Source organism: Telmatherina bonti (assembly GCF_933228915.1).
Source record: "Telmatherina bonti genome assembly, chromosome: 14".
Taxonomy (NCBI): Eukaryota; Metazoa; Chordata; class Actinopteri; order Atheriniformes; family Telmatherinidae; genus Telmatherina; species Telmatherina bonti.
Window position 1 is genome coordinate 22,643,106 of NC_136612.1, and position 19,895 is coordinate 22,663,000.

A 19,895-nucleotide genomic window follows, 5' to 3' on the forward strand; every position below is an offset into this window, starting at 1 on the left:
TTTATCAGATTTTAGGAGATATCGCATGTGTGGTTAAAATGAGGCCTGGTATCAGTGCATGCTATTAGTAATCACGTAATCTATCTGTACAACTGACAGAAAATTTGAAAGGGGGCGCTATACATATCAATACTCTGTATTTAAATGCTACCCACTGTCTAGCACCTTCTCTTACATTATCTGCTACTACCTACAACCTTATGTACCAGAATTTACCATAAAGTCTCCTATTTACTCTTTTATTTGTATGTTGGCTGGTATCTGCTGAGTTTATCAGCTGATACCAGCCCTACAACAAATCCCAAACATCTGGAAACAGATGATCTCACACTGACCAATCACAAGGCAGCACTTTCACATAGCTGCATTCGCATAGGCAGGAGTCACATCATATCTAAAGACGTGCAAAACGAGCCTCTGCAGACCTACGCAAAGCCTACAGTGGTTATGGCATAACCGACCTGACGCAGGCGCCGCACGAGTATAAACTGGACTTAATGGGGGTTAGCTCTGTTGACACTACTGCAGAATATAGACATGGTTTGTTACATATATTATATGTTATGTCACAAATAAGAGATGAAATACACGCAGATTGCATCAGTATGAACAGTGCTGTCTAATTTTACATAAAAAAAAAAAAAGAATTACATAATTTTTTGGGCAATACGGCGCACTTAAAAGCCATTCATTTTTGCAAAAATTCTTGGTGCACATTTTAACCTGGTGCACCTTATGCGAGTGCTGAGTTCCAAAATCTGTAAAAATGTTATACAATTTTAGTAAGCGCTCTTCTTGATTGACTGTAAGATCATTTCCCACTGTCATAGGAGCCTAATACAGGAAGAAAATGAAAGAGAGGGTGAGAGAAGTGTATGTAGAGAGACTGGATGTTTTTTTGTTTTTTTTTCATGGATCACTGTCTCTGTTGATCTGCAACTCCATGCACGCCCATATCACCGCTACTTTGAAAAATCAAGTATAGCAAATGTATTCTGAGCTTGCCATCCTCCCAGGAGGACTAAAGAAAGAACTACAACCGCTGGACATTGGTGTAAACAGAGCATTTGAAGCAAAGTTGCGAGTGTCATGGGAGCGATGGACGAGAGACAGTGAACACACCTTCACAAAGACTGAGAGGCACCGTTGAGCAAGTTACGCCACCATATGTGAGTGGATTGTGGATGCCCGGGCTAAGATATCTCCATCAATTGTTGTTCGAGCTTTCACAAAAGCCAGTTTCATCGTTGAACAGACACCCAGCAATGACTGACTCTGACAATGAAGAGAGAGAACCTTGTATGCTTGATGGCGAAATTACCCCGGTTCAATTACGACACAGAAGATGAGGACTTTGACGGATTTGCTACAACAGACTGATAAAAAAAAAAAGTGTGTGCATTTTAAAATAAGTATTGTTGTTGAGTAAAGTTCAACCAAACTCATTGTTTTTACTTTTGTTTTAACATAAGGCGCCCAATAAAGCGGTGCGCCTTATGTATGACCTGAAGACAGAAATAGACTCCATAATTGAGGCTGTGTCTTATGTCTTTTGGTTCGAAAAATACGGTAAGTGAAAATGTAATTGTTACTTTTAGAGGGTCTCATTTGACTGTTAAAGTGAACATTTTTCTTCTTTCTCTTTATTTAGCCACTGTCACGTGTACAGCAACATAACCTTGTTGTGTGTCAGTAATAACCTTCTACATAACATGCAGTGATCACTGAGCAGTAGCTACACAATTGTTTGGGAGGGGAAAATGCAGAATTTTTTTTTTTTCCCTCTCTCTTTAATCCCTTTAAGACTCAACCCATGAAAAAGTAGTAAAAATTCTATTTCTTTGAATATAAAGTTCTTACTTTGAGAAATAATCATTTCTTTTTTGGGATATTTACCATTCATAATTATGTGATATGTCAAAATGATTACAATGCAATCTTCTGCTTTTGGTGTCTATTTGAGGGCACAATACAAGTCTCAGACTCTGCTACAGAAACTAATTAGAGGGGGGAATTTCACTTTTTCCTGCGATGGACAGGTGACCTGTCCAGGGTCAACAAATCTTATCTCACTACAGTTCATCCTGAGATATATATTAAAATGAGCGTAACTATAGTGTGGTTTCCATTTATTCAACTCAATACTCAAGAACAGCAACAGGGGCTGGGACGCATCGAGAGCAATAACATACAGCTTCACTTTGCTTAGAAACGTAAGGATTGGTCTCAAACTGAACACTGGAGTAAACATTCACACTAGAGGAAGTAGCAACAGCAAAGAGAGAGCACAAGATGCAAAACAAAGCAGTGACCCTTCTCCCGGCAAGTTGTGCAAGTTCATTTGACCGGAAGTATGAAAAGATGCTTGGTGCTGCTCCACATGGTCCCTAGCTGCTGTAGTCAACCTTCCTAGCATGACTGCAAACGCCAGTGTGAATGCTGACTTTGTTTCAAGTAGAAGTGGAGCTGTATAGCACTGCTTCCTGCTCGCTTCCATCCACACCGTCACTTGTCCTTCTTGTATTTTTTGTGGAAATAATTTTATATATTCATGTTTATTACCAGTGGTGCTAATAAGCTGTCATTTTCCACTCTGGCAACCAGTGACCATAGTTTGACTCAGTGACCCATCCCCCTCTATCTGTAATTGACTTGCCCATTGTCTTTGTTTGTTAGAGGAATTGTAGAATTGACAAATTAAGATACGTTTATTCAAATTTAGCTACTCTGCTAAAAAGAAAAATTTTTTTTTTTAGAAAACTGTGCTTGGCAAGCACAGCTGACTCCATGAATTGGCCCGGCACCCCAGTGCCTGCCCATACCACCGGCAAAGATCAGATTGGCTACTGTTACATTAAGTTTTTAAATTGGGAATTAATAATTCAGAATGAAATAGATTCCAAAGTATTGTCCTTCCGGTTTACATGGGAATAGTAATTCTGTTGGATCAGTCTTAAAGACTTTGATGTTATGAGGAACAGAAAAATACTGTGTAAAAAAAAAAAATAACAAAAAAAAAAACAAACTTGAGGTTGAAATGTCCCAACTCTAGCCCCCAGTGTTTTTTCTCAAAAGCAAACAAATGACAGTAAAAACAGCAGGAAAACAGATTTAAAAAAATTATGAATTGACAAACACTCACCATATTTGGCACACTCCCAGCTCCCTTTAACTCAGCAGGAAACTGAGGTAGGTTGTTGGAAAGGGCTGACTTGTTCTGGAGCTGTTGGGCATTGACCCCTGCTGTCCCCATCTGCTGTACTCCCCCCTGACTGTACTGCTGTCCAAATGGGGCTCCTGACATTGCCATCTACAGTAAGCAAAAACGTGTGAGACAATTAGCCATTATGGACATACACATGGAAGAGTTTTTTAATTTTACTGTCTCTTCATTTACTCATCCAAAATGAGCATGTTAATGTGCCCAAACATACGTCCATGACTGTATATTAGTTTAAGTTTATATCAAGCAGGTTACAGACTACTGGACCTCAATGGAGCTCCTTGGAAGTGTTTGTTCTGCAACCGCTAGAAGGCTAACTGTTCCACTCTCTCAGCACACAAGCAATGAATTTGCATACACATCATGAGACAGAAAATTACTTTTCTGCAACAGATATTTCCCAACTTATCCAGATGAATATGCTAAGATGGTGAAAACTTTTTAATAATTTGATTACAAAAGGAAGGCAATCTGTTTTGGTATCAAAACTAACTAAAAACCAGACTAGATGTAAATCTTTAAAAAAGATTAGATAAATCTAATTATGTCATACATTTCCTCCCTTGTGTTTTTTTTTGTGCATTATTTTGTCTGCTGCCTTTGCTTGATTTAGTCTGTGCTACCTAAAGCAGCAGCTTGCTTTACTTTGCAGACAGCACAAGCCCTGCCCAGGAAAAAAAAAAAACAACAAAAAAAACAGTACGTGACACTGGCAGAGAACGATCAGCTTGCACAACAAATGAGTATTTCACTGCTGCCTGCCCCTCCCCCTCTGCTGCACGGAAACCCACAGACACTGCATGCTGCCTGCCTCTCATTCACACTTTCAACCTCTGGCATACGGGTTCTCCCACTTGATGACCTGCACTTATTACAAAGGAGTGCCGACAAGTAAGATGACATCACTGCTGCAACGGAAAGCCTCCTGTGCTTCTACTCCTCTTGACTTTCTTGTCTTTTTGCAGGCTAATTATTCAACTTCTAAAACTGCAACATTTTGATATATACTTTATTTTGTGTTCACAAACGCAGAACTATCTACATTTACTGGACCACAGGAAATACAATAATAAATCTTTTCATTCTGAAAATGTTGACCACAGCATTTTTATTTTCACTCCAGCTGTTTTCAAACTACTGCACAGCAATTCTGAAGCTTTGCAGCTTTTCTTATTCAAGTTAAATTGACAAAAAAAAATAGAATCCTTCTGTGTACAAAAAAAAAGCCACTTCCTGCATTTGACGTAGCATTGCATTGTGGGTAAATACATAGCAATTGCATTAAGAGTCTTCTGCCTTGCTTGTTGTTCATACTGTGGTCATTGTTGCTATGTATTTCAGCAGTATGCTTGCATAAGACAAAATAAAAAATCCAAAACAGCGATGGTTTTGTGCTCTTTTTAACTCGCAACAGAGTTTTAGTCTTCACATGGGTCTTTTGCTAATTTTGAGTGCAGTACCACCTTTTTTGGTAATAAGAATATATCATTGTAAGGGTTTGGCGCGTTTGACCAAAGTGCAGCATGAACGCAATCTCGGTATGAATGGAGACACCCTCTTACAACTGAGCTGAGTCTATAGGACTATCCTGATGAGAATGCACCCTTGGACATATCTCTCTACAAAAGCACCCGAGTCAGGTTATTGAACTTCCTCATTAAGTTCTTTGTAGGCTTTTAACAAGTTCTTTATTTCATTCGGTGTGTCAAAGTAGGGTTACCTATCAAACATGCAGGGCAGGGGGACCTGACGACATTGACTGAGAAACATTACTCGATCGTGTAAACGTTCATTCCGCTCTAAACTACTTCCCGTCATTCTGCACATGTTCATTGTTACCTTGTCATAGGGCTGCATGATTCTGGATAAAATGAGAATCATGATGTTTTTCCTTAGAATTGAGATCACGATTCTCTCACAATTTTTTTCCCCCAATATAAATAATTATTGCACGTATTACCGGCACATCAATTTTGCAACAGCTGACACTGAACATAAAAACAATAAATGTCTCTCTTGTCTTCTCTTACACTCACAACATTTGAATAATTTTAATAGTAACATTTTTAAACAATCTTTTTTCTTATATAGGTATGTTTCTTAAATTATAATCAACAGAAGGGTTGGACATGAAGCTAGAAATTTCACACAGCAGTCCTTTGGTTAAATTTGATATTCTGACATTTAACAATAGAGGACAAAAATGATCTATGCAATGTGGGTCCAAAGGTATTCAAAATTCAAAATCTACTTTTTTTTTTTTTTTTTTTTTTTAAATTGATAGCCTATTTCAATGGCAAAATTTTTTTTAAAAACTTGGGGAAAAAAAAAACCAAAAAACAGAAAAGAGTTTATTCATAGTACTAAACATATTCAAGGTGGTTTTGACTCACCTCCACAACATTATTTCTCTCTCCTACAATGCCCATTACACTACACGCATATGGCCAATTATTATGCAAATTCGGCAATGACGTTATGAAGTGACTTCTCGTGACTTTTAGAGCTGCCAATAGGTACTTTCTTTATTTTGGACCAGCAAAGTGACTCAGAAGAGACACTTTGGCAGAGTTACTTCATTTTGTTGTTGTTTGTTTGTTTTCTGTAGTTTTCTCACTTTTGGTTTGTTTATAGTATAAGTAAAACATGAGATTATTGGCAAAAACATAACTTTTTAAACTACTTACTGGACACAGTTTAAACTGGACATTAACAATCTAAATGGACCAAACAGAGACAATGGGTGGGGCGAGTGGTGGATTTGCACATGCACTATTCATTTTGATGTGCACACGGACTTGTGCCGGTGTCCTCTCTGCTCTTCTGATTGCCTGGGAGTGCTTAATGACGGGAAGAGGCTCCCGCTGCTCGTTCATGAAAGTCACTGCTAAACAATATGTGCTTTCAAGTCAGTCGTCAAAACACCAGAAACGTCTCCAATAACTCCAGTAAAAGTCGCTAGATCTGGCGCTCGTCGCTTATATAAAAAAAAGTTGTTAGATTTAGCGAGGAAGTCGGCGAGTTTTTTCCTACCAGTCGGCAGCTGCGTCACATGGTAGGATCTGTCGTTGTCGTTTGTTAAGGGAGAAAGAAGGAGCGATTGTTTTTATGCAGGTGATGTCCCAGTTCAAAATGCAGTACATTCGTGGTCTTTTTTTTTTTTAAATCATCATCATTTGAAAATGAGATAGTACACAAGTGTGAATCGATATCGCGATTTTTTTTAACAATTAATTGTTCAGCTCTGGAATGCACCCTAAGCTTCTGTCAAGTGACAAGTGATCAGAGAATCTAAATCTGGATTGAGAGTAACATTAAGAAGTAAAGTTTGACAACATGTCTTGTCTGTCTATTGTCTTTCCTCAAGTTCTCACTAGGATGAGTACTACCATGTCTTGGCAGTAAAAATTTACAAGATCCAAAAGGAACTGGAGGAGAAGAGGCGCTCACTCTGGCACTCCATCTTTCTTTTCCCCCCCATCTGTCAAAAAAGTGAAGTAGTATGCTTGTGTTGAGCGGGTGCTTCAAAATTATAATCAAAATAAAAGTGGTACTTCTTTGTGGTCTTCAATGGTATAACTAAAAAAAAGAATTAGGAAGAGCAGTTTGCAATAAAGCCTGTTACATATTCCACGAGAAGCGAGAACTTTTTCCTATGATGTAATTTTGCTCTCACGTATGTAAGTGGGAATCTCTTGTGGTTTGTTGTTGAGGTATCAGCCAAGCTCGTGGGGCTCTGAGAAGTATTGTATGGTTGGCCGGACATTTGAAATGAGCAGGGTTAACGGGAAAAGCATGAAGTGGAAAGTTGTCATTTCCAAATTTCAACTAATGCAAGGTTGAAGGGATAGTTAATGAATAGGCGATAGAGGTGGTGATAAAATATAAAAATGTATACAAAATTGGGCATTTAAAGACACAGACCCTGTCATGTGCACAACTCCGGCCTGATGCGGAAAAAGTTTCATCTTAAATTTGAAATAACTAGGTCAAATATTCAAAACTGTGCAGTTGACCACTGAATGGACTTCACAAAACAAGTTTTATTTACTGTTTTACTGCTGCTAATGTACCTGGCCTTGGTTTAGAGTAAAAGAAAAGTGTGTAATTGATTTTATTATTATTTATTTGCTATTTTAAAAAAAACAAAACATTTCTTTGTCCTTATAAAATGGACAGAGATTTATTTATTTATGGATTTATGTCTATACTGACTGAGCACTGTTCTGTCAGATGGTTTTATAATACAGGTTTTTGTAAACTCACCTATCAGCAGTGAAGTTGATTAAAATAGATATTTTTTATTGAAATACCCATCTTTCTTCTGTTTATTATCATTTGCCACATAATTAGAGAAGAAAAAAGAAAAAGAAAAAAAAAAAAAGAAAAGAAATTATCCGACTAGTTGACTAATAGTTTCAGTAGTCAGTGACTTGTCGACTATTAAAATAGTCGTTATTTGCAGCCCTATTCCCAGATATCAAATGAGGGTCATGTAAACAGGGCAAAGGATCGTGAACCTTTAACCATAAACAAAAACTTTAAGTTAGGTGTAAAGGTGTACACGCGTGTGGGAAAGGAGGAGCTTTTTTCATTAGTGATGTCAGGTGGCTTGGCTTCCTGCCACACCGCAAAGCCCTGTATCTCTCAGACAAAGAGTGAAACATTTTATCACACTTCAAAGTGTATGAAAGTGCAGCATCGATATTCACAAAGAAAATACCATTCAGATGTCATAGTGCAAACTGCATTTCATTCACAAATATACAACTCTGTAAAGCGGTGCCATGTTAGAAACTAATTTATTTTTACATCTTTAGTGTTTGCACTGATTTTCAAACAGTATGGAACACAGACTGCATGGCTGAGAACTAAAACTGACCAATGTCCTGCAGATCAGGAACTGAAAGATTGATTTTGTTTGTGTTTTTCTTAACTACTATTTAAATGCATAACAAATCCAGTAACATAGTCTACATAGTCTAAAAGAAATGTGATCAACTGAGTTTACAAACTAAAAGATAGCTGCCAACTAACTCTATTCCAGGTTTTATAATCTCAGAAAGCCAAACTATCAGAAAGTGTAGCCCAAAGCAACAGCCAGCATATTTCAGTGTCATGCCATAATTTTCATGTTTTTATTTAAAATAAATCTTTATCAATGGGAGGAAACAATTATGTCACCACCTTATATCAGATGTATCAGATACCCAGATGTAAACACCATTCTGGGTGAGCTGTACTACCAGTGCAATTTGTAGACTCAGCCTTATGTTGCCTCTAGCCACAAGGCCACTGCCAAAATGCCACGTGACCAATAATCAGTCATAAAGGATGAAGACAGAAATGGTCTTTAGCCACCATCTGCAAAACTATTCCTTCATAAACGTTTTTTCAATCGGCCATCATGTACATTAGTATTTCTTTGGTATTTTACATGTTCCACAGCTTCAAACCCGTTGTTACTATAGTAAACAAAAAAGATGATTACCTGGCGGATTAACCAAGCATAATTTATAATCTTACCTTATTCATGTTTCCAGCTTGCTGAGCACTCAGTGTATTGTGTGCCATCTGTGGCCCTCCTTGAGTGAGAGTCTCTGCCAGCACACTGCCTCCAACACCAGGTCCAGCACCAACTTGTGGCCCCTGCATTCCTTGGCCCGGGTACTGCATGCCAGGCCCAGTTCTTCCTCGGCCTGCTGGTCCCATAGTTCCATTGATAACTTGTCCTGTCTGGCCTAGGACATGACCTTGGCCACTGTTCAAAATGGCCTGGTTAAAACCCATGCCTGTGTTTCCATTACCTTGCCCAGCAGAGGCTCCTCCTTTCTGGCCCTGGGGAGACTGATGATTAGGGGAGCCCTGCCCTAAAGGGCCTTTACCCAGTACAGCACCTAGCTGGCTTCCTACCATCCCTCCCTGTTGGGGGCTAGCTGAATTAAGACCACCTACTAAGATTGAAGAACTCCCTGGTCGCAGAAGCTCAGACAACTGCTTGTGTTTGGCAGCAGCATCCGGAACAAGCGAGTTGAGACCAGGGCCCCCTGCCCCTGGGCCACCATTGGATGGCATTCCCATTCCCATATCTCCATTAGGGATGAGCTCATCTGGAAGGTCATTTTCCAGATCAAACAGGGACACAAGATCTAAACAGAGAGAGATAAAGAGAGAAAGTACAAATTAATGACATGATTACTAATGGAATTATATGAAGACACACACACATACACGTATATATTTTTCTCTCCCCCTTTTTTTATTTTAATACAGATGTGTATAATCTAAGTGCCACAAAGTAAAAGTCCTACCATGTTTTTGGATCTACCTGTGCTTTTATAACATGTTTTCACAAACAGGCTCATCTACATGGAAGAGGAGTTGTGCCAATTCAATTCAGCTGGTTTAGTAAATGGTTAGGAACAGCTGTCAGACAAAATTTTTACTTTCTGGACTAGTAATGTCCAGCTCTGAAATAATACAATGAAGACAGACTGGGGGAATATAAACCAGGAGAGAACACACACATACAAGAAGAGAACATGCCACTGTTTAAACCTCCCCGCAGCCAAGTTTCAACCTTCTTGCTGTGAGGCCGCAGTGCTATCCACCACACCACTGTGTAGCCCCATTTATAAAATAGGGGTGAGCTTTATAACACTAAAATTTTCAAGTAGCTGAACACATATATGTAGAAGAATAAATCTGGCTTTGGTCTGGTCTAGGGCTTTGCGATTAATCGGATTTTAATCTCAACTACGATCTGGGTTTTCAACAATCATAAAAATAAAAGGGTGCAATTATTTTTCTTTTTACTGTTTCCTCTCCTGCTGTCTTCAGTTGCCAGTCCAGCGTCGCTTGCATTGCAGCGCTGTGCTGTAAACTCCTCCCACAGCCGCTTTGGTTTCATTCAGACACTGCTGCCAACTTGTTGAGTTTCTCGCCAAATCTGGCGACTTTTTTTTGTTAAAAGAGACTAATCTAGCAACTTTTACTGGAGTTATTGGACCTGGTGTTTTGGCGACTGACTTGAAGGCACATATTGTTCTGCAGTTACTGTAAGGAACAAGCAGCGGGAGCCCCTCCCGTCCTAAAACACTCCCAGGCAACCAGTCTCAGTCGGCTCCGGCTGCAGATCAATGTAGAATAATTGCTGTAGGTTGTGGAAGTTTACTAAAACATAGTTTATAACATTGTCAGTGAGAACTAGCTGCATTATTTTCGTATACATAGTTCGGCAAGTTAAGTCACTGTAATATCCCTCCGTTATGGGGCGTTACCATAGCAATGCATTAATCAGCTGGTTTAGATCAGCTGTCTTTTAACAGCTGAATGAGAAAAACGCGCTGTAGCCTGACAGCGGTTGTTTGGCATAAAACGTACATCGAGGCCAACGTAAAATAGTTTCTATATAAGCAATAAAAGCAGATTAAACAACTCGGAACCATGCATTAGACAGTTATAATGGATACTGGATAATTGTGTTAAATAATCAAGATCTTAATATCAGTCAAAATAATCGTGATTATAATTTTTGTCATAATCGAGCAGCTCTAGTCTGGAATAGTTTCTCCGACATTATCCAAATCTTATACTGACAATCAAGAAAGGAATGGTTGTATGTCAACACAAGAGTAGGGAAAAATAATTATATCTAGCCAAGAAATCTTTTTTGTTGCTATAATTATGCCGACAGCCTTTATTGGTAAACTGGGCTAACATGTTAGCCAGGGTCGTCTACTCGACGGTTCCATGCAAGTTATTGCATTAAGCCAAGACTGTTTTGGACAGAGATTTCCAGTGTTGTTCTTTTAATCTGCTGGAACCACAAGCCTAATTTGTGGGCCACAGCTGTGATGGGCAAGGTCACTTAGTTAAATTAGCTGTTCTCTTAGGACGATACTCCCACAAAAACTGTTTTGCTGGTAAAATTTTAATAGAGTTAATATCATGCAGGTGAATATTTATTAAGTGCAGCTGGGTCATCTCTGAAGACAAGGTGTACACACTGGGGCTGAGCATCTGGTACCACCCACCTTCTTCTTCATCTCAGTCAGTTCCACCTCAATAGAGACATTAGCCAGTAGATCCAAAGTTTTGTTTCCCAATTTTTACCAGCCTGGCGAAAGGCAACATTTAAACACTTGGCTGTTTTTAAAGTATTCAGATGCTAATCTTGCTGAACAATGTTTACCCAGGGGTTGGTTCTCATACACACAGCCCAAAAATTTGAAAGAGAAAGCTTGCTAGGTACGAAGTCAGGTTGGAGAGTGTCAGAGTCTCGCCTGTGGTACTGACAAGCCTACTCAACCATAAAAATGAAAACAAGCCTAACACTGGCCTGTGGCCACGGGTGAAAACACATACTGACACAAGACCAGAGAACCATAAAGAAGTGTCAGACATTCAAAAACATTAAAGACTGGCTAATCTGTGCCTGTTAGAAATAGCTTTGCATGCAGGAGGGTCCGTGTGGTAAAAGGACATCTTTGCCATCTGTCCAACTGCCAATAATGATTGAAATATTTGGACTAGATATTTAATGTTAAAATTCAATATAACCACATTTGTTGCATTCAAGTAGGGTAATTTAAAAAAACATGTATAAATGCAGTCTGAACTGTGAGTTTAATGAAATTATGATAGAAACACTAAGAGTATTTAACATACACAGTCAAGTCTGAATCATCAGTAAAAAAAAAAAAAGCAATTTTTTTTTAAATCATTTATTATTAATATATTTGTGATACATCATATCAATTCCACTACATAAAGAGATTTGACTTTTAGGACACTAATGTTAAATAGTAATGCTGAATATTGCAACAACCTCAAAGTACCAAGACAGACCTAATGAAAAAAAAAAAATAAATAATAATGATAATAACAATCCCTTCTGTTTTAGGAGACAGCTGTTGCTTATTAAATTAAGGTGACTGCAAACATTTGCTCTAAAATCTGTATAGTTAAATTAGATGGTACATTGTTAGCAGATCAGACTTTTTTTTTTTTTTACAACTTTCTGCTGGCAACTGGACCATGGGTACTATGGTCTTAAACCAGTAAAAATCAATATTCAGTCAAAGAAAGGTACACCATAGTTTAAATAGTTGTGTTTCAAGTCTCATCACTCAAAACTTCATTTGGGGTGATAAGATGTCGTCAACTCTGTCATATTTTCTTGGCTACCACAAAGATATGCCTAAATACTTTTGTCTGTATATTTGTCTATGTATTTGTCTAAATACTCTCTAGATATGTTGATCAATATTCAGTCAAATAAAGGTCCACCATAGTTTAAATAGTTGTGTCTCAAGTCTCATCACTCAAAAAGTTACTCAAAACTTCATTTGGGGTGATAAGATGTCGTCAACTCTGTCATATTTTCTTGGCTACCACAAAGATATGCCTAAATACTTTTGTCTGTATATTTGTCTATGTATTTGTCTAAATACTCTCTAGATATGTTGATCAATATTCAGTCAAATAAAGGTCCACCATAGTTTAAATAGTTGTGTCTCAAGTCTCATCACTCAAAAAGTTACTCAAAACTTCATTTGGGGTGATAAGATGTCGTCAACTCTGTCATATTTTCTTGGCTACCACAAAGATATGCCTAAATACTCTTGTCTATGAGATAAAATCAATAATATCAGATTATAAGAGGCATCTGTGGTTTTCTGTCTTAAATCTGTTTGTTACTGTTCAAATTATCTCACATTTGCATAAATAAAAAAAATTGAGGAACAAAAAGTATTCATTTTAATTTTCTTAAGAAAAGAAAATGTTTGAACAGAAAACAAACAACTAATGTTCATGTAACATGATTTCAGGCATTATGTATTAGGCAAAAGTAAAGATAAAAAAAAATAGACAAATAGTTTTGCCCGAGGAAGCGGTAGAATAAAGATAAATTATAATATTTTAGCTTTTGTGATTTGAGATGAATGGAAGTGACTGAGTTAAATTAGCATGTATATCATCTTGCATCAATCACTGGTTCTTTAAAACATCTGAATGTTTTCTACTAAGTCAATATTGTGATTGTATTAATGACTTACACCTTCACCAGGTATGTCACCCATAAGCAGATATGTTGATGATTGTATCCAAAATGATGGCTATTTTTTACTTTTTTGGCATTGCTTCTTGATTCGAGTTAAAAAGGGGTCATTTTTCACTGCATGGGTTTACCTATCTAAACAGGCTGAAGTGAACATCTGGACAGTCTTAATGTCGACGAGAAGAGAAAACAATCCAAACCAACTCAACAGACCATGGGCAGCATTTTCGTCTGTTTCAGGGACGAGCAAAAATCGTTTGTCTGTATAGCTTGAATGGGAATTAATTTTAAAATACTCAAGCATTAAAGTGTATGAGAATTACTTAAAAGGTGAGACCATAAGAAAACCAAAACTCAAGACCACAAACTATCCAGTCAAAATGTGACTCACCTGTACATCAGATTCTGGGCTTATTAATTTATTTTCATTCTTACAAGTTCAAAGTTAAATTGTGCCTGTTGAGCAGTCGCACCTTGTGACGGAGAGGTCGTCTGAATCTGCATTTTCTTCATACTATAACTTTCTAAGCAGATATTTCATCAACAGTCTTATAGGAACTTCATGTACAGTTTTTCTATGGCATCTGGGTATCCTCTGAATGCGTTGATGAGTTTATTTTTCTTTCATTTTAGCAGGAAGATTTCTGTATACAGCAAACTACACTGCCTATGCCATCAAAGTAGCCTTAGTGCGTTAAGTCGTGTCCCGTCTTACCTGGGCCGTCTGATCCAGAGAGGGGTGAATTGAGCTTCGGTCGCTTTGCAGTGGGGGGTCCCGCATCCAGCAGATTGTCAGCCATCCTGATCGGTGAATATTATGAATGGTTGCTAATGCAGGAAAATAGAAGCACGATCAGCCCCACGTCGTCGTAGAAATAGATAACTTTTCCCAATGCCGCACGTAAAGGAGAAATTTCAGAAGATTTTCCCTTTTTCTGGCAGACAGGCAAAACGCTGCCTGGAGAGATGGGATTCAAAAGAGAGGCAACAGCGCCACGCTTCGCCACCGAAGATCAACCCATGATAATCCAACACCCAACACCCACATAATTATCCTCAATAATTACGTCCAAAATTTATTTCGGTTCGCTAAAATAAATAAAAAATCTTCTATAAAATATTACACGATGCGTACGCAAATCGCTTTCCCAGAAGATCGCTAGTTTCACGTATGTACAGAATCATTTTTTTCGTTGTCGAAACGAGCAGTTATAAAATCCTTTTTTGGCTCTAATAAAAAGAAAAAAATTCCCGAAATATTTTCTATGTGGTGGATATTTTTTTTCGTTGCTGTCTGTCGATAAATACAGCGTCTATGGACGGAGATACGGCAAGAAGCGGCGCTGTCTAAAAGGGAAATCAAATATACAGTGAGCTTTCGTGACGACAAAAAGACATGCTCCCCTCACATGTTAGGATTAATTCTCAGCGGAAGAACTAACACTTCGATTTTCTGTTGGGAAAAAAGCCGTATTAGCCGGGTCTGGGTGGCTCCGATGGGTTTTTAAAATTAATGCTCCCCCCGAAATCCCGATTCTGAGCCGCGTCAAGATGGCGGCTGTTGATTCCTCCGATACAAAAAAAAAAAAAAAAAAGTTTTTTTTTTTCCTTCCCAGATAGACCGTGGGGGTTGGAGGGGGAGGTGTTGTGTCTGACGCCCTGACGTAAACCTGTGTCCCACCGTGCGTCATGTAGACGTATATGAAGTTGCCTCCAGAGGTGTAATAGAAGAAAAATTTCATTCGTACTGTTGCAGTTTCAGACTTTTTAAATATTCAGAGCATTTCTACATGTTTAAGTATCTTAACCCGAGGGAAAGATCATTTTCACGTTAACCTTAAGAGTAACGATAACCAACAGGTGCTTTATATGTCCTTTATTCCCAACACATCTCTAAATAATAATGAAATAATTACAATTAAAGAAGAAATAATTCAAATTTCAGTTAGTATTTATAATTTATTACAACTTCACAAACTATATTGTGAGGTAATCATTTTACCCTTACCTCCAATGGTCTACCACAATCATTAAAACATAACCCTAATACCAATCATTACATGAAATGTCCAGGGGAAAAAATTAAAATTAAAATTAAATTATAAGTAATACGCAGTATGCATTAGTATTGTTGCTTGTAGAAAAGTATTTTGAAAATTTGAAAAGTCACTCCAATGATATATTAATACCAGAGATATATTCAAGTAAGGTACATGCAAAGGTACATGAAAAGCAAAGGTTAAGCTGACCAAAACCAAGTACTCAACTGGGTCCATAAAATGAAAAGATATTCTAATGAAAGACAATAATTCCATATGCCAAACACAGTCAAATGATCATGAGCTGACCCATTATTTGATCAGACATACATAATTCTATTCCAATATAGGACTTGGACTCATTTTGCAGCCACAAAAAAAGTGCTTCTTTGCAAAATAACAAAAAATATAAAAATTTGATATTTCTCCATATAGTTTTGAACTGAACTCACATTTGAATAAATACATTTAACATTCAAAATAAATATAAACACACAGACACTTGTGCTTTCTCCTTCATACAGACAGTCCCTTCTTTCAAGCTTGGGTCCTCTTCCAAAAGCCTGGCAGTCTGAGGGTTTTTGCACCATATCTTGCCTATTACCTCCTCTGGACAGATTGGTCCTCCAAACTATGAGTGGCTCTAACAGATCCCAGGAATATCATTTGCAATCTCTTCATTAGCATCTATGGTATATACATCTTCATATACATCTATGGTCCTGTTGGGTTTGGTAAACCAAGGCCTCTATCTTTATCAGGCAGCCATGATCAGAGTCTCAGTCCCACAGCAATATCAGCTATTTCTTCAGGGTGTTGGTCATACATTCCATGCAGAGATTTATCCTTTCATTGTAGTTTCACCTCCTCTTCCCCCATACTAGATTTCAATTCCTGAGGTATTTACTTAGCAGTTCATCACAATGAGGCAGTCTTCTGAAAGTACTCCTGGATCTTTGTCTCATCCTGGACTGTGTCTCCGACACTCACTAGCCCACAGCCTTCGTCCTTTTACTTAGTGTAGTTTCAGGGTGCTGGATTTTGGGTGCAATCATCCATACATTGCAAGGAGCTGTCTTGTCTTGATATTAGAGACTTCTATCTCCTTTATTTTATTTGAGAATCAGATGGCTGACAGGGTACAAATCTTGATAGGTTGAACTTTCTTTTCATTAAGCCAACTCTGCAGGACACTTTTCAGTTTTTGTAGGTACTTTGTTGTGACCAACTTCTTTGCACTATTTTCATTAGCAAGTAAAATCCCAAAGTATTTGTAGAGGTCCTAATCATCCGCTAAATTGCTTTCTAGTACTTAAATTACTTGTTACAGTTGCAATCATCTGGCTGCTTTTAAACACCACTGGGCTAGATTAATCTAAAACAAATGACATTCTAGTATCTTTGCTATATACTTCAGGAAGTTGGATCAGTGAGTCAATATTTTATTCTGTCCTGGAATACAGCTCAATATCATCTATATGGATAATGGATGGTTACTTTTCCACTACAAAACCCATGCATCTGGCCACTGTGTGATTATCACACTGAAAGGGTTCAGGCATGTGCAGAGAAGCAACAAACGGGGCATCTTCTATTGTTGGTACTTGTGTGTTGGTAACTTGTGCAGTTGGCTTTGAGTGTATGTTGATGTTGTAGAGTTGGTACTAAGGCCATCACAGACACCAATAAGCTTTTTATGTATAGTATAGTATGGGCACACATACATAAACCCCAACCATTCTTCCCCAGTAGTTCTAATAAAAATGAACAGCTCCAGTGTAATGCATTGAAATAACTACATTATGATGATCCCTTAAATGCATTCTTGACTGGTTTATATGAAAGTGGAAATGACAGTGAATAAGTTTGATTGTTGTAAACTTTAAAAAGTTAAAAAGTAAAGTAAGAATTAAGTAAAGCTGGATTTAAATGTAGAGCAAAGAAATATAATTTCTTTCATTCAATAACAAAGGATAAGTATAATCTAACATGTATATTAAAAAGTATTCTCTACTTGAGTTAATGTAATCAGTTACAATCACTGTTAAAAGCACAACTCTAGTTTACAAGCTGCAAATTCAACTGGAGATCAATTACTGGCAACTGACTTTATTCAATGTTAAATTTCACTTCATTTATTAACGTGCTATGTACAAAAACATACCCAGAGAAGAAGAAGAAAAAATAAGAAAAACAATTCATTAAGATTGAGTAGAAGCAAGAACAAGTTACTCCAATACTACCCCACAACAAATATTGTGTAGTATGTCTGTATTTCTGTTTGTTTGGATATTTCAAATAGAAACTAACCAAAATGTCTGTTAATTGGTGTTTTAGCATGTCAGAGTTTCTGCAATGAAAAAACTTGAATAAATTTCCAAATCACATTCTTGCTAAGAGCATAATTTCCAATACAGAAATGCATACTTTTACTGACACTCATACATATTTCCACACATGAAAACAAAAATAAACCACAAATATAATTTCAACATTTTTCAAATTATCCATTTTTTTTAAACTATTCAGTACTATAGTACATGCTTGTCTATAAATAATAGAAAATATTGAGATACTATACAGTAGAAAGGCCTAATGTACAAAAGAAATTAGTGCCTTGTGCAATTGTATTTAAACAGCAAGTATGAAACTGACTTCTGATTCTGGAAAAACACCACTTGCAAATCAAAATGATGTTACCTTCAAAGACAATTCAAGAGATGGCAATGACACTCTTTGGCATCACTATTTTCCCGGTGTGTTATTCTGCTGGTTCAGAATGCCACTTACATCTCAATACGTCCAGCTAAACCAACACATACAGTAAGCACAAAAAGCATATTTAAAAAAAAACATCAAAATTACCAAGGGAAAAAAAAAAGAGACATGTAAAGTATATTTTTAACACTCAAGAATCATGCCCTCTACTAGCACTTTAGTTAACAGCAAAGATTATTTTCCCTTTATTGTACTTCAATAAACATTTTGGGCTGCAACAAAGTTTGTGTGCTCATGAGCAAAATATGGTTATTTTCCCTTCTATTGTTAGGATATTTAAATAAACGAGCTAATTATGGAAAGCAATACAAATAAGAGTAACCAAAGAAGGAAAAACCTTTATAAATCAAAATAAGATGTGTTATGTTATGTAACTTTGCATTTAATTGTACACATCAAGAAAAGGCACTGTACAAATTCTATGAAGTCAGAGAACTGTCAGAATTCAATCAAATAAGCAAAAATATAGCAATCAACTCTTGTGATATTTCAAGGAAAATTTAGGAATGAAAGAGCTTGAAAAGAAAAAAGAATTTTTTTTTTTTAAAAAAGGCACAGGCTGATGTAACGCCAAAAGAAATAAAGAAAGTTTTTATATAAGTGGTAATGATGAATCTTACAGGAACAGAAATTGTTAAATAAGAGATGGCAAAGTTAAAAATTATTTTCTGCAACACTTGTTTGCTTCTTGACTGAACAGCTGGTTAGTAAATGGCAGTTAAAAGTATGAGACGTTGTTCAAGATGAGCAACAAAACTAAGACAAGCAGGTGAAGTTCATAGAAAACCTTTTGTCTCTGAGCACACAATCCTTTTTGGTGAGAAACAGCGACAGAGGAAACAGGGCAATATAACTGTACAATATTCAAGCTTAATATGATGGATAAAAATTTTGACAAAAAACACCTATGGGTATGAAATACACTTGGTACACTGCATTTGTATTTACAGTGCTATAACAGTAAGTTTCATGCCGTTGAAAATTTGTTATCAGAAAAAGCATTAAGCTGCTTCCGTCTATTAATGTCTTTCAAATCCTAGATGGCAGAGAGGAGTGCCTCAGATAAACAGCTCAGGTTTTATATAACATGTAACACAATTTAACACATTTATGACATTCCACTTTGATTATCAATGTCTTCAAAGCACTATCAACTAACACAGTGTCATCCATTGCAATCCTTAGGCAGTTTTCTTAATCCATCTATAGTCATGGCTTAAGACATTCACTCATCTATTTGCCAATAGTTGGCAGTTTCTCACAACTGTCTGGATCATGAGAGAAGGGTGCAAACTAGAAGCCTACAATGCTGCAAGCATGCTGATTTAATGTAGCTGAGGCAGTCAACTCAGTGGACATACAAATCTCTCAACTGTGGCCAGAGAAAAAGCTGCCACATCAGCAAAAAAGTTTTTTTTTTCTGTCAAAGACGGTTCCTGACATGTTTGTAGTCCTGCAGTTTAACTAAGTCATTAATAGTAACTCCGAGGCACCTCTCTTCATTAAACCCCAATTGACCCTACTACATATACAGACACTACACTACATGCATGCAAATATACTCACATACTGTAGGCCTACATTGATTAGTCTCAGCTGTGGCTCTCAAACGGAGTCTTAAAGTTTTAACATGTATGCAGGCTCTGGAGCATTTATGTGCAGATTTTACTGTCTTGGAACAACATTTTTTTAATTTGACACATATTGTGATGCCTCTTACATTGTTGCTTTCTTTTAGATAAAAAGGCAAGAATATTATTGAAAAACATAGTTCAAAAGTAAACCTGTAACA

At 37.2% G+C, this 19,895-nt stretch overlaps 1 protein-coding gene across 3 annotated transcripts in view; it reads right to left on the minus strand.

Moving 5' to 3' along the window:
* Window positions 1-14,842, minus strand: part of crebbpb (CREB binding lysine acetyltransferase b) — a 34,564-nt gene extending 19,722 nt beyond the window's left edge. For 2 of the 3 annotated variants that reach the window (XM_079252780.1, XM_079252778.1), the window contains exons 1-3: window positions 14,002-14,842; window positions 8,750-9,372; window positions 3,143-3,310 (exon numbers count right to left, since the gene is read on the minus strand). In XM_079252780.1, the coding sequence (XP_079108906.1) occupies window positions 3,143-3,310; window positions 8,750-9,372; window positions 14,002-14,086 (876 nt within the window). In that variant the 5' untranslated portion in view covers window positions 14,087-14,842. The remainder of the gene's footprint in view (window positions 1-3,142; window positions 3,311-8,749; window positions 9,373-14,001) is intronic. The other variant, XM_079252779.1, reaches the window with a different exon arrangement.
* Between the last annotated feature and the right edge of the window lie 5,053 nt (window positions 14,843-19,895).